Here is a 15290-nt window from a genome sequence, read left to right on the forward strand (position 1 = left end):
CACTGTAATCTCTATTTCAGGTCTGTCTTTTCACTGTAGCCACTTTCTTTGAGGCCACATCTCAGTCACAAGAGGACATGGCTCTCATCGTCATCCTCTGTGTGTCTAGATATAATGTTTTAGTCTTCCTTGTACGAGTCACCCCACCCAAGGAATCTCAGTGTTGGATATTCCAAATTACCTGCTCGTCTCTCTAATCTCATTTCTCACCCGACCTTACCCTCACATAATGTGCAGTTAGGTATGTATACCAGGCTATATCTACTGAGATATGTTTGCAATTAAATATTACCTTGGAACAATAATCAATCTAATACTTGATCTCCCCTATTATATCATTATGTAATAATATAAAACACAATAGTTGCTGACTCATTGACAGGTTTTACATTTTTTAAAAAAAAGTCATAGGAGTATTTTATAATTATAGAAAACTTTGGTAATAGAACTTTGTTTTTAAATTAAAATATGATATTTATAATGATGAGTGGGCTATTGTGATTATTTTAGAGCACTCAGCCTCACAGAAAAGATCATTCATTACATAAAGAAACTGAAAGTTATGATATCATTTGATAAAGAAGGTAAAACATTAATATTAAATGTTACCTAAATTTTTTTAAAAATATGATCCAATTAGCAGCAGTTAAAATAATAAACTCAACAAACAGTTTGGGAATAAGTTAAAGGTAAAAACAGTATTTCACTTCAAATGTTTAAAAATTTCAATTGTTAATGAAATAGATACATTATTAAAGATACTAGAAAGTTAAAGGATTGTTTTGACTAGTGAAATAAACAGACCTTCTATAAGAGTCCTAACTGAATATGCTGAAAGAAAATGGAAGTAATTCATTTATGAACTATAACTTCCTTGTTTTCTCAATATTTTGTCTGAATAAGTCAAACTGCTTCAGTATTGTATACATGATTTCTCAAAATTTAAGCAAAAGCAGCTTTTTAGGAGTAGAAACTTTCTCTTTCAAAACAAAAATATACTGGTTTACAAAAAATAACTATCTGAAGAGAAAGTCTCTAAAAGTCTAAGAGAGACACACATACACAAATATACATAGATCTTGTTCTTTATGTCTTTCTTGGAAATATTACTTTTTTCAACACAGGTAGCTAAGATTTTAAGTTAATAAAAATACTTAGTGAACTAACCTACCTCCATAAACAATTCCAAACTGTCCAGAACCCAGTACTTCATCAGGAAAAATCTGATATACTGTGCTGATGTCCTAAGAAAAATAGATGTCCAAAGAAAAACAGATGAGAGGTAACAAAAGCATTAATCCTAATAAATTGTATAATTTTATTGAATATATTATAAATATTAAATATTTCAAAACTAAGTTAATTATACATGCTAAATAAGATTTCATTGACAATATTCAAAGCACATTAATTAATGTAATATTGTAATATTTTGAAAACTTATCTGAACTTAGGTGTTTAAGGTTTTTCAAGATGAGACAAAATTCATTGCAATGGAGAGAAAAAAGATCTAACACTATACAATGTCATTTATTGTTTATCTGAAAAGGGATTTGCTTATTTAGGTGGTTATTTAGAAACTTGGTTAAATACCCTTGTATCCCAGTCACATTTCTGTGTTAATCCTGATTCACTCTTTGTCTAGATTGGAGATGCTGCTCCTATGCTATTCATCCAGAGTCAGATAAACCTAAAGTCAAAGAAGGGGCTGAATCACTCTGAGTGACCCAGAGGCAATACAAAAGAATGACAGCCCATTATGGAATTCCCATCTGTGAAGTAGCTAAGCTCTTCCATTTTTATAACTTCTGAAGGTAACAAGCTCCAAAAGTCTACTCTTTTCTCTTTGAAATAATGATTGCTGAATAAAGCAAGATTTTAATCTAAGTTTTACAGTCTGTGATTTGACAGCCATATTTATTAAAGCAATATATTTTTCTGTATGGGTTCCTCTTACAGTATATTCCACCATATTTCTGCCTATCCTCCACTTTTATATTCTTTATTCTTTCAATGAAAAAATAAGTGCTTTTGTATCACATCCTACCCTCTGTAAATTGTATCCCCTCCTATTCTTTTACTAGAAAATAATTAAAGTGGCCTCCATCCTGTGACTCCTTCAGAGCAGGCAGAAAGTGAGTTCAAGGCTATCTGGATAAAACAGACTCCAGAATTCTGAGTCCAACCTACTCTAGCTATTAACAGAAGTATTTTCTTTAAAATTTGAAAGGCCAACTCAAAATGTTCCATGGACAACAGTGACTCAAAGTCAGCGACTCCACTGCTATCTGGAATTTCCAGGGACTCTATAGTTACCTATATATTTCCCCAAGTCTTTTCTGGCTAAGCAAAAGAAGCAGGAAACTGAAGTCTTTGGAGATCTCTCTTGCAACTGATGGACTAAGAACATTTGACCTTCACCATGCAGTTGTTTAATTTGCTTTAATTCATCTTTGGCATCTGTTTCATTTATGCCCAATCTAGTAAGGTTTGCAATGATATAGTAGTGATGAAAAGAGTTTTGTGGAGGTCTTCTTTTAAAAAATTATCTCAGTTTACAGTAAGTAAGGCTGTAAAGTGCTTTCTTTTGGTCCTAGGTAGACAAACTATAGAGTGAAAGCTCTGGGTCACAAGAACTAGGTGGGTAAGCCCATATTACTTTCAGGCTACTGGCAATAGTTACAAAATATAACAAAGCATACATAATAGACACATTATATTTTGTTTGTCTGGGCTATACTTTTTAGAAACTGAGCTGAAAGGATAATGAATGTAGTACAGGTAACTAAGGATCTAGAAGTGGACCAATAAAATCTGATTTAAACAACTTCCCTGAGGTCTTCTTTGTTACTACGCAACCATAAGAGCATTTGCAGACCTCACCATCTGAGAGCACTCCTAGGAATTAAGGAAGGAGAACAATGGCATGTTTAAGATACCCATGCAAATCAAGGAATGTATTTTGCCTGCGTTTATTTTAATGTGTAAAGTCAATCATTAAAATTCCAGTCTGAAGAAGGGTAAACATGAAAAATCAGGCATCCCATTGATCACCCAAGATGAAAAATAGGTCCTTGGCACTACATTAGAGTATAAATTATTGCAAAATCTCTAAATATATAGTGTTTCTAAAATCTTATGGAAGAAAAATATTCAAATAGATGCTATTTTATTTTCTAGATAATACTGAAAAAGTAAAATGATAAATAAAAATCTATTTCGTGATTTCATAATGCTATTATTTCCCAATAATCACATTATCAGGTTTTATATTGGTAGACATATACTCACCACATTTTCTTGAATCTGGCAATTTGATACTGAAATGCTCACAGAAATGTCTTCTAGAAATGCATGTTTAAAAAATACACAAGTCAGAGAGGTAAAGCAAAACAAGTGAATGCATGCTATCAATCATCCTACAGGATTGGTTTTAAATAAATCAAAACAATTAGATGTTTCTAGAAAATTTTCAATTTTTTTTCCTTTTAAAATTATAAACTCTCTGTACTTGGTTATCAAAAAATAATATTTTGTCAGTTTAGAACTGGGAATTAGAAGCACTTGGATTCAAACTCTGGCTTTATTACTTAATATCTTTGGTATGAGCTTAGACAACTTAATCTTTTTAAATTTCCTTAACTGCAAAATAGGTAATAACTTCATTAATGCTTGTTTTATACATTAAACAGAGACTTTATAAAAAGTGCTTAACATCAAAATAAGCATATATATTCTCCTAATATGTTGGTTGTAGAAATAGATATAAATGATAATAGATCAGCAAATAACATACTATAATGTCAAAACAAGTCAATTTCCAGATTTTCTTTCTTTCTTTCTTCTTTTTCTAAGAAGATGAACACAATACATTTGTTTATTTATTTATTTATTTATTTATTATGTGGTACTGAAGATTGAGCCCAGTGCCTCACATACGATAGATAAGTGCTCTGCCACTGAGCTACAACCCCAGTCCCACAGGTTTTCTTATTGATAACCATTATGATATTTAAAATCACATTTTATACAGTTATTCCTCCAAAATTTCATTTTGAAATTCATCCCCAATACTTTATCATGGTTGCATTTTGGCAAAATTGATTTTACTAATGAACATAGGTATCTTCCTGTGGTAAGTTTACCAAATACTTTGCAAATTGAGGGCCCTGCACAGAGTACCTTCTTAGGTGATTTTGAGGAAACAAAGTAATTTACATTTGTGGCATTCCAGGTCAAGCTCAAACTGACTAAATGCTTTCTTTTATGACCAGCAGCTCTAGAGGTCTGTAAGTGCTCTGTATGCAGGGTATACATGAATTTTAAAAAATATATACAAAATAAAGACAATGAGATATGATAATTTAATGAGTGAAATATTTTGGTATGTGGAGCACTTTGTATTTAAAAAACCAAGAAACTAAGTCCACCACAAGGAGTCCTTCTTCATTCTGTTCTTGGGCAAGGCACAACACATGTTTACTGTGCCAGAGGTAGGCAGACTGAGTCACAAGCTAATTAGAAAACCTGTGCACTTACTGTGTGAGTTGGTTCCTGAACCCACAGATGAGCCCTTGGGAATGACAGGCATGAGGGCATGCTGGATGGCCATCTCCCACATTCTGGCCACATCAGCACCAACACCACTGGTAAGGACACTGTTATTCGGTGGGGGGCTGGAAGGATTGACTACATTTTCTCCCACATAATATACTACATTTGCTGTAGTAATTTCAAAACAATGAGGATTAGCCCCACTAGGAATTAATGCTGAAGTTTTTGCTGGTTCCAGAGATAAAATTTCTGATAAAGGAATTTCCTGTGGAAGAAAGAGTGAGTTAAATGTAGTTTATTAAAAGCACATACAGATTTAAGTCAATTCATTCCAGGAACAAGTGAGAAACAATACTGCAAGTAGACATCATTTATATAACATTTTTTTCAAATGTAGAATGGGAAACCTTATTACCACTACTTTCTAGAAAACATAAATGATTTTTATAGTGTTTTGGGGCAAGAATAAAAATGGCTAAGACTAATAATTTTGAATCTTTACCAGAATTCAAGACTTGAAATATGAATAATTTTTAAAACGATGAGCAAAACTGACAACATTTTTGAAATGCAGTTGAATATTCATGGTTGATACTAAATTTTAACTATTCTTTAAAGCACTGAAATTAAATATGATTTAATTCAATACATGTGACTACACATAGTATTATAGCCAAGTGAATAGTTTTAATGAGGAAAACCACAGTAACTGATTTTTAAAGTAGTTGTTTCTAAGACCAATTAAATATTAGAAAGTTAATTACCACATTATTTACCAGAAAGTATGACGTGACTATAAAGATAATAAATTATTGAAATAATATTTTAAATTTAAGAATTAATGAGGTTTCATTTTTCTGTCAGTGCTGTGTAAACTGGCCATGCTCTGGAGTTTGCATTCATGTAGAAGGAGCTGTATTGACTGTTTTCACTGTGAATTTCTTTTGAAGCTGTGTTTTACTGGGTAATATATTATGACACATCGGTAATCTTTAATGTAGAGGAATAAAAAGAAAATTGCTTCCAAATATTTCTCTGTAGGAAAGTACTCCTTATGCATATTGGCAAGCCTGGAGAAATCATACAGTTTCTTTACTTTCAGTGATGGATTAGATAGAATGGACTCAGAAATTTACTTTTAGCTCATCTACTGTGACCACTAATTTTCTAGTTAAACCACATTACACAACTCTGTTAAAATATTCAATTAAGCTTTCCCTACCTTTCTCTCTCTACCATCCCATGGGGCCAGAAAATGTGAGACTAACAGAAGAATCAAGAGGTCACAACCAGATTCCTAAGAAATTTGTAAAGTACAGAGAAGAAAAAATGTCTCCTATAGGAAGCACAGAAACATTCATGTGTATTGGATGTATTTCATATTTCTGATAATCTGCCTCCCATGAGAAAGCAGGAATAGACAGAAGACTACAATTAAAGGAAGAGCCACACTTACCTTGTGGTACCTGCTTCCTGTGTCATTTTGGAAGAGTGTAATACATTTGCTATCCAATCTCCAATAGTGCCGTTTTCGCTGAAATAGAAGTTGATCATGATCTTTAAAAAACTTTAACAATAACCAAGATTGATAAAATAAGTACATTTTCCAAGAGAAACATAGATTTGATGGTGGAAAGTAAATGGGTTTTGGGCCAGGAAGACTCACACATGCTTTGTCTCTAGAAATTAACTATTCAGCAAATGTGTGGTAAGTTTCTACATCTGCATCAGAGGTTTATGAATAAGTATGCATACTTAGTATATACCCAATAAATGATAAACATCATTTTAAAATTTATTTGGCTGCTCAAAGAGCTAAAGAATTAATAGGATAATTATACATGCTCATTATTTTAAAACATAAGAAATATCCTGTAGATCCAGTCATGTATTTTGACCTCCATTAGCAATAGAAAAATTCTGAATGTTACAATAGAACTAAAGAACATTTTGTTGGTTGGCAGGCTGGACTTCATTGTACCAACCTTCTTTTAAGATCACTCCAAATCTAACTACTGTGATTTGGCGATTGGGTCCTTGTTCTCTCTAGGTATATCCTTAAGGATCTTAGGGTGTGTGTGTGTGTGTGTGTGTGTGTGTGTGTGTGTGTGTACATGCACACGCATTTACATCTTTTTAGACCTGAAGCCCTAACACTATTTTCGGTCTCTTCTATAACCAATTTTAGATCAAATACATTAAATATATTTAGATATTTTACATCATGTCCAAGAAGAATTAGATGTTGTTCAATTGAGTCCTACAGTAAGTCATTTGTGACTTCTCATTGCAGAAATTATAGATGGACAATTAGGTTATAGGTGTCTGTTTATCCAAAGACATGATATAGATCCTATCAGTGGGAGGAAATGAAAGTACTATCAATGACTGAGAAATCACCCTAATTACCAATTATCAATTAGCTTAACTTTGAAATATGGACCAAGGTTTTCTACCTCTTAACACACATATAACCTCATTTATCAGGTATCAGGAAAATATGGAGAAGTGAACAGACTCAAAGTATAGGATTAACACACTTTTGAACAAGTCGGTTTTTAAATGAGCATGTAATTAAGGATTTAAGATGTACATAAGTCATCATTCTATTTTTTCTCTCTCCCTAAAATAAAGCACTTCTTTTAAAATTGCAAATCACAGAGAAGCAAACTGAAAATATATACTGCAGCTTTCATGACTGCTACAAAACAACAGGGAGATAGTCAGGTTGTTTGGAGATCATTTCACATAATCGAGGTAAATGATTTTGATTTTCTAAAATCACTTTCTACACTTTTTTCTAACTCCGTTGCTTGTTCAACTACATCTGACACCAGAGACTGTAACGAGAGCATCTCCACTTATTAACGCATAGCTAGATGAAACTACTCTCTTAGCATCTTACCAGGGTGTCCTTGCTGGTGTAGTGGACCATCCATCCTTCTTTCATGACCGTGCTGCTTTTCCTCTTTGTGTGTTTGACAGACTGTACTACCCTCATTAGAGGGATATTGTTGCTTGTTGATGGACTTGAAAAGTCAAAATATTTTAGAAGAGACATGTTTTTAGATACAGATATTCTTTCTATGAATCAAACTTATTTTGACCATTTTCAAGTGAAAGTAAAAAATATTCACATCCCTTTTTTCAGTAAAATGTGTTTGTCAGAGTACCATGGTTCAGAAGGTGGTCACTTAGAAGAGTGAAAGATGTTTTATGTGTACACTTTCAAAATCCCAAGACAGGGTAATGAATTCCTTGGTTTTCAGATTGAACTATATAGAGTTCAGTTTTCAGGGAAATGGTAGATAGATTACTGTCAATGTACTGAGGCTACAGAATCCATAATCACACATGAAAGCTTATTTGCTTAATAGCACATATTACAGGCACAATATTAATAATTTATAGATTATATTTTTAATATAGATTTTATCTCTGAATAATTTCATAAAAATTAAAATCTGCTTTTTAAATTTTTATGTAACTATTATTTATGGAATATGCTGCTATTTCACTTTTTTCTCTTCCATCTCCCACTGTCCCTTCTATGTTCCTTTCTGTCTCTGGCTCTTCCTCCCCTCTTTCATCCTTCTCTGCATCCTCTTAAAACCTAAGGTACTAAAAAAATGCACATCCTTCAAAAGAGAGTTCAGCCATAAGACTGATAATTTCCAGTATTTTAAAAATGTTTTTTGTGACATTAAATAGAAAAAAAATTGTTTTCTCTACTTTCATGAACAAATTCAGTTTGTCAATGAAATTGGCATTTGTAAAATGGACACAAAAGTTTCAACATGCTTTACAATATAGAGAGTGGGAAACTTCTGTATGAGGTCAAGTAATAAATATTTTAGGTTTCACAGGACACCTAACTTGACTATGGTAGTACAAAATCAACCGTAGACAAAATGAATGAGGATGGCTATCTTCCAACAAACTTAATTAAAAACAGGGAGCAGTTCAAATTGAGCTGGTGGCCAAACTGCTGATTTCTGATATAAAATGTGACGGTCATCTAGTGATAAAAATGTGTAGACAAGTAGGTAACAGGTATAAAATTATGTGTACTTTTGAAGTGAAATCAAGAACAACCATGTGAATAATGTCATATTTATAATAGGGATCAACTATAAAATAAATAGTGGTTGCTGAGGTTGATCCCTGATCTTTATGTTTCCACACAAGGAATTAACATAAACTCAGTAGTAAACTTGTGGATGGCAAATACAAGTATCCCTTACACGCAAAAGAAACAGGCCAACAAATGAGGCAATGCTAGGAAAGGAGGCAAATCACAATTCTCCCAGGGAACCCAGACCTCCTAACTCCAATGACACCTATCTATGGTACACATCTCATTCTTAATGAAATTAGACATAACCTTTTAATTTCTTTTATAACAAAGTATCAAAGAGCTTTAAAGAGTAACTATCACTTGGGTTCCACTACCTGCCTGAGACTTGGATTGCAACGCTCACCTGATGGTTCTGTTGGAGTCCTCGTGGTCCAGGTCTGGATCCTGCATCTCTGCGCTGTCGTTCTGGCCCTCTGCCATGGCCATCTCAGCATCCTGCACCATCGCCTCTTCCATGTCATCCATGAGCCCACTGTTCCTTTCACTGTCATTGTCATCACTCCCTTCTTCCATGACCACATCAGATTCTGCCCCAGGGCTAAGCAAATCTAGAAAATTGTTTTGACCCATGAAGATAAACCTGGAGTCCTGGAGCCAGGGTTTAAGAGAAAGGCTATCCTAAAACAAATCAGCTGGAGGCCCTAAAAAAAAGTAGTTCACTTTCCTTTTACGTGTTATTGTATGAATGTAGGAGATGATTGATTTATACAACTGTACAGTTAGATACTTTTTTCCCTATGTCCCTAAGCCTAAAAACATGAAGGGTCATGGAAAGCTTTCAAAGTGAGCCAAGGGAGGGACAGAAGCACAGTGTTGGTAGGCAAAGTGATACCAGGCACAAGTTTCCAGGAAATGGATCCTACTTCACAGTACAGCCTTCCTGGGAAACAGAACTACATGGGAAAATGAGGGAAACTTTCATGTGAAAGATGATTCAAGATCACTGATGATGGTTATTTCAGTAACTTTTTGAATCATGGATTCCAATATATTAAGTTGGTCACAGAAGTTGCAGTTTTTAAATACCGAAGATATTTGATATTTGATTATTGAAGCCTGCCATTATGAAGTTGATGGTAATGCAAAAAAATTAATTACTTAAATCATAAAAAGAACTCACTTTAAAATTAGAAAAATGAATCAGTCAGAGATCCTGGCCCACCAATCTGGAAAACTCACAGTTCACCAGATTTTTTTTTTTTTTCTGACTATATGGGAAAATAAAATTTCAAAGTTATCAACATCAAAAATTAATCTCTTTCTCCTTAGATATAGTTATTGAGTACACACTGATATTCCCTGGGCTTGAACAAAGTCAATATCACATGTTACAGAGAGTGGAAAAAAGGATAAAACTTCATTTTCAACAGCTAATTCATGAATTCTCCATGCCAGAAATTAACATGAATGAGACTGTTTTCCTGAGAGTTCCTTTCTTCTTCTTGTTGTAGGAATACACTTCTTCTAGAGAAGAAAGGTCTGAAGCAAAGATAATAATTTATTCGTCATCTTTTTAGTAACAAAGACACTCAACCTTTTCCTCTGGTTTTCTACAACCATTTCTTTCCAGAGGAATTGGAAAGTGGTATTAAAGCGAAGGTATCCAGCAGTTTACTCTCTGTGGGAAAAGCTAGCCTGGGATTCTAATTCAAATATTGGCAGTGATCCATCAGAATACTATGAGAACAAAATATGAGCTGTTTCTTTAGGATATAGCATTTTCTTAGGAATTCTTCAAAGTTTATTTACATAGTTACTACTTTTCCAAGAAAATATTTCCAAATGTAGAAAAAGACCATGCTTTTTAGATTGTCAATAAAGTTCCTCTTAGTGTTAAAGATGCATGTTTATAAACATATATATAATGGACACAGTAACTGGGTAAAGGATGGAAATGGGCGACTATTTTTGATGGGCCAGTTTCTGTGGTCCTTCCCTTCATAGCCAGATAGGAAAGGCAGTAAACTTCTGTCTCAAGGCTTGGAATGAGAACAGAGGAATAAAGAATAAGAGGTATAACTTATAGGCATTCCAAAAAACTTCCATATTTCTAAACAAACCAGGATAGGAGTATAAAATAGGAAAACTAGGAAAGAAATTATGGACATCCAAGTTTTCAGTATTAGTGTTCACCATCTAAAGAAAACCTTTGGTTTTCATTGTAAATCAATGAGCTGGAATTGATGATTTTCAGAAGTAAAGTAGAACGAACTCAGCCATGATTTACTGGGGACTGAGTTACAAATATATGAACTGAAAAAATCTACTATATCACAATTGCCACCACTCCAACAGGAAACAAGCACAGCTGTGACCGCAGATCTTCAACCTACCTCCATTGATTGTCACTTCCCCCAGGCAGTTGTTGGGTACTTTGGGTGCACAACGTTTATGACAGTTGAATCTGCAGTCTAATCATGATGATTTTAAAACAAAACAAACAAACAAAAAAAACAGAAATTCATCAGAAAGAGAAGTTGTGAAACAAAAGTAGTAATTCTACGTGAATGAGGATTAATTTAAGGATCAAGATGGGCCAATGACAGATTAGGTGACAAAATCGTCCTTACCTTTGCACTGCAAGCCCTGCCTGAAGAGGCCCTTGAGAAGCTTCTTGCAGTACTGGCACACTGTGGGCCGGGTGTAGGAGTGGATGACAAATGTGTGTGGCACTTTAACCTTGGACAGCAAGATCTTGTCCAGCTCAATCGGTCGTCCAATGTATGACTGAGAATTTGACCTCTTCTCTCGACCAATAAAGGACTCTGATGGTGACTTTTGCTACAAATTTGAAAAACAATAAAGGACATCAAGATGTAAGCGACTAGCATACTATTTCAGTATTTATGTATTTTTAAATCACATTTTGTTTTTCTATTGTATATGAGATAATCTAAGACTATGTTTCCATTATTTCCTTTATTTCCCTCTCTTTCATAATCTGAGAGGAAGAAAATTGGAGATCAGAATGGTTTCCTGACTTCTTGGTCTTTTGAATAAGTCTACTTTAAAAATTAATTACTTTTAACACAGAAATAAAAATCCCACTGCACATATTATCTCACTGGCATTTTGTAGAGTACTACATACTCATGGTTAGACAGCACAATCCTGCTTGCCAATGTGATACTTCTGAGAAAAGCCTGTAGTTCCTTTGATTTCCTTAAGTGGAGGAGGAGGGAGTCCTTGATTTTAAATTATTTCTCAACCATATCAAAATTAAAGTGTTAAAATTATGTCACCATTTTTACGATTGAAAAACAGCAACTAAAAGACTATATAAAGCACATACATTTTGGTACTCTGGGTAACAATTACATCTCTGTGCACTCTTGCTCTCATTATGGAATCATTTAGTCCATGTAGATGATTTAAAATTAAAAGAATAAAAATTCACTATTATTTCAATTTTTTGGACAATTTCATGATACTACCTGATATCATGGAGATGTAAGTAAGAACAACAAAATATAAGTACTTGAGAATCACCAGAAAAAAGGATGTACTTAATTACTTATAGTTATCATAATTATGTATACATCTCATTTATTAAGGTCCTATAACTGTGTTAAGTGCCTTAAATAAGAGGACTTGTTATCTACAGTTAAGGTATCTAAGTCCATAAAGTTTAAATACATTCTTTTAGGTCAAAGGTCAGTAAATACTAATGTCAAAAAATGAACATACATTTATTTACCTCTACAGATCTTGTTATTATTACTTTAACCATTTATTCTAATTTAGAACAATTACTGATGAGTTGAAAAATAAATCAAGTTGACATATAATTTCTATCCATTTCAATCCCTTTATGACCAAAAGGTAAAAAGGGGAAACTGATTTGTAGATTCATTAACTGCAGTAAAAATAAATTTGAGATGAGTCCTTCATAGGGACAGAATGTCTACAATTACATTTGCAGTTACAATGGCATACAGGAAAAATATAAAGCCTAATTACTCTGGAAAGTCTAATTACCACAGAGAAGTACAAGAAGCTTGTAAAGATACATCAAAGGTTTGCAAACAAGAATTCTGAATATACTGAATAAGTATTTTCAATGGAATTGAAGAATTAAATCCACAAATTTAGGTCCCTGTTCCAGAGTCCTTTGGTAAACTTTAGCTAATGGACCAGTTTTAAGACTAGACTAAAATGAAAGTGCTATTTTTCCATAATTGGGAAGTTTCAACAGAAAATAAAAGATAATTTGATGTTACACTTTCTTAGTAGACTCAAAATGTTCTCAAATTTGGAAAGTCCTAACAAAAATCTGGCTGAATCACCTTAAGATAACTAATTCTGAGCTGTGTTAACAGGGTCAGTTTTACGCAGGACTATTTACTATACTTGGAAGCAAATTCGATTTGAAGAACAAGAAGAAATCTGTCAAACTGAATGTTTTCCTCTTATCCAACATGGTAACATTTGCATAAACACTGACTATAAACTGTAAGAACCAGAATTAATCTTGAGAAGTTGTTTTATTTATTATCTTTCAAGACAGGATGAATTTTAACTAAATATAAGTTTAGTGAAAAGAGATTGGTTGTCACTCTGTGATTGTATGGTTTTTCAGTCAAGGAAGAGACTAACACAGCCATAGCAGAGTAACAACCTACAAACTACATAACTTACAGTGTCACGAACTGACTTTCATAGCATTAGTAAAGTATATCCCTCTGACATTTGTGACATTTTAAAATTTAAAGTAAGTTAACAACCTGACCAGAAATACTTATTATTACCTTTTTTTTTTTTTTTTTTTTTGCGGTGCTGGGGATCAAACCCAGGGCCTTGTGCTTGCAAGGCAAGCACTCTACCGACTGAGCTATCTCCCCAGCCCTTCTTACCTTTTCTTTAGTTCCAAATATAATTAATTTTTTTCACTGTGGCCTATATTTTTAAATGAAAAAGCAAAGTTTTGAAATCTTGAGACAGTGTGAGTAAGCATGGTACTTCTCATGGCAGGAGATTGTTTTTGAGTTGCCTAATCTTACCAGGTAACAAACACCTTGGGAAAGAGAGAGTAGAGAGCCATCTGAAGTTATTGTTGTTGTTGCTGTTGTTTTTCCAATACTACATTCCATGTTTCTAGATGTGTACATGTAATATTCATTTGAATGTGCTTTTCCCTATCATAAGGAAATCTAAGAAGCCAAGACAGAAAGGAAGACTGGGTCACTGTCTGATGACTTACTATTTAAGTGGCATTTATCTATTCTTCAACCAAAACGTAAAACAAGACTCCTTCAGTATATAACAGCTTATAAAACAAATAAGCAAAAAACCAAGAACCTATGGGATAAATCCATTAAGCTGTAATATATATTTATCATTGTTTGTATGTTTGATAACCAGCATTTCTATAACCCTGTAAATCATCCCTTTAAAAATATTTCTAATGACATGAACATAAACCAAACACCAAATTTTCAGAATCAGGGACACATTTGTTTTCATTAATAATTAGTGTTCTGTCACTATTTTATGTTTAAAAAATGTATATGTATACAGATATATAAAATTTCCATTAGTAAGTGAAGGATTTATATAGGACATAACTACAGTATCTTCTGTTTGAAGTATCAAGTTATACCATAGGTAAAAATTCAGAAGTAATTTTAAAGGAAATAGATGCTGAAAGAGTTATTGATCTTTGAACTTTAAGTTAATTTTGAGATAACATCAGCATTCAATTAGATAGAGATTCAATGCATAATGTTGACAGAAATAACCATAAATTTATGCATATAATACATTGTTGCACAAAGTAAAGCTAGCATCTTTTTTAATGCATTAACTTACTTTTTTTCCCCTTACTTATTACTTTGTAGTGTGTAAAGTACTTCAGAGTTTTACATAACACATTCTTTGGGGGAGGGATGTTGCTCAGAAGTAGAGTCCTTGCGTAGCATGTTTCAGGCCCTGGTTCAATCCCCAGCACACATAAATAAATGACAACATTCCTTAAAGTTAATTCTATTAAATAGAAAAATCTTTCTTACCCATCACACCAGTGAAGGTTTTACTAGGTTTATTAGGTTGGTAAAATGATGTTTAAATCAATTTCCACTGTTACTTAAAGCTCCATTTTGGCCTCATGTATTCAGTGAGCCTGGGTGATATACAGAATAAGTGCTTTTTTAAAATGGGACTAGGAAGAAAGTTGAAATGCTTTGGAAGGGGAACAGCTGTATTTTGTTTTATTCTGCTTTATTAATATGTTCAGAGCAAAAACTGGCTAAAAACTCAAAAGAACCAATTTAAAATTCCATTCTCTATAATTATGGAAAGCACACACAGGAGAATGTACTTCAGAAAAATTTACACAGTTATATTAGCCACTGGTCCTATGAATTGTCTTGTTTCTCACTGAAGGAGTATGGATGAAATTACAGCTGTCTAACTTATGTGAGAATTGACACAGCTATAAAAAATATGGTATTTGAATAGACACATGTAAATGATTTGATTTGGCAAATTACGGATGATGAAACATTCAAAGGGTTTTTTTTCTGTTCTTAGTGTAAGCAATATCATGGATGGGAGAAGATGAGAACAGAACAATGATGAAAATTGAATTTTAAAGACAGAC

The 15290-nt window shown here is 33.3% G+C and overlaps 1 protein-coding gene across 2 annotated transcripts in view; it reads right to left on the reverse strand.

Moving 5' to 3' along the window:
* The window catches only part of Prkd1 (protein kinase D1), a 325642-nt gene that overhangs the window by 49299 nt on the left and 261053 nt on the right, over positions 1–15290 (reverse strand). For both annotated transcript variants that reach the window (XM_047540758.1, XM_047540759.1), the window contains 8 exons: positions 11263–11473; positions 11026–11103; positions 9036–9240; positions 7460–7583; positions 6011–6088; positions 4540–4819; positions 3292–3344; positions 1172–1244 (listed from right to left, as the gene is read on the reverse strand). In XM_047540758.1, coding sequence (XP_047396714.1) covers positions 1172–1244; positions 3292–3344; positions 4540–4819; positions 6011–6088; positions 7460–7583; positions 9036–9240; positions 11026–11103; positions 11263–11473 — 1102 coding nt within the window. The remainder of the gene's footprint in view (positions 1–1171; positions 1245–3291; positions 3345–4539; positions 4820–6010; positions 6089–7459; positions 7584–9035; positions 9241–11025; positions 11104–11262; positions 11474–15290) is intronic.

Source organism: Sciurus carolinensis, chromosome 2 (genome assembly GCF_902686445.1).
Source record: "Sciurus carolinensis chromosome 2, mSciCar1.2, whole genome shotgun sequence".
Taxonomy (NCBI): Eukaryota; Metazoa; Chordata; class Mammalia; order Rodentia; family Sciuridae; genus Sciurus; species Sciurus carolinensis.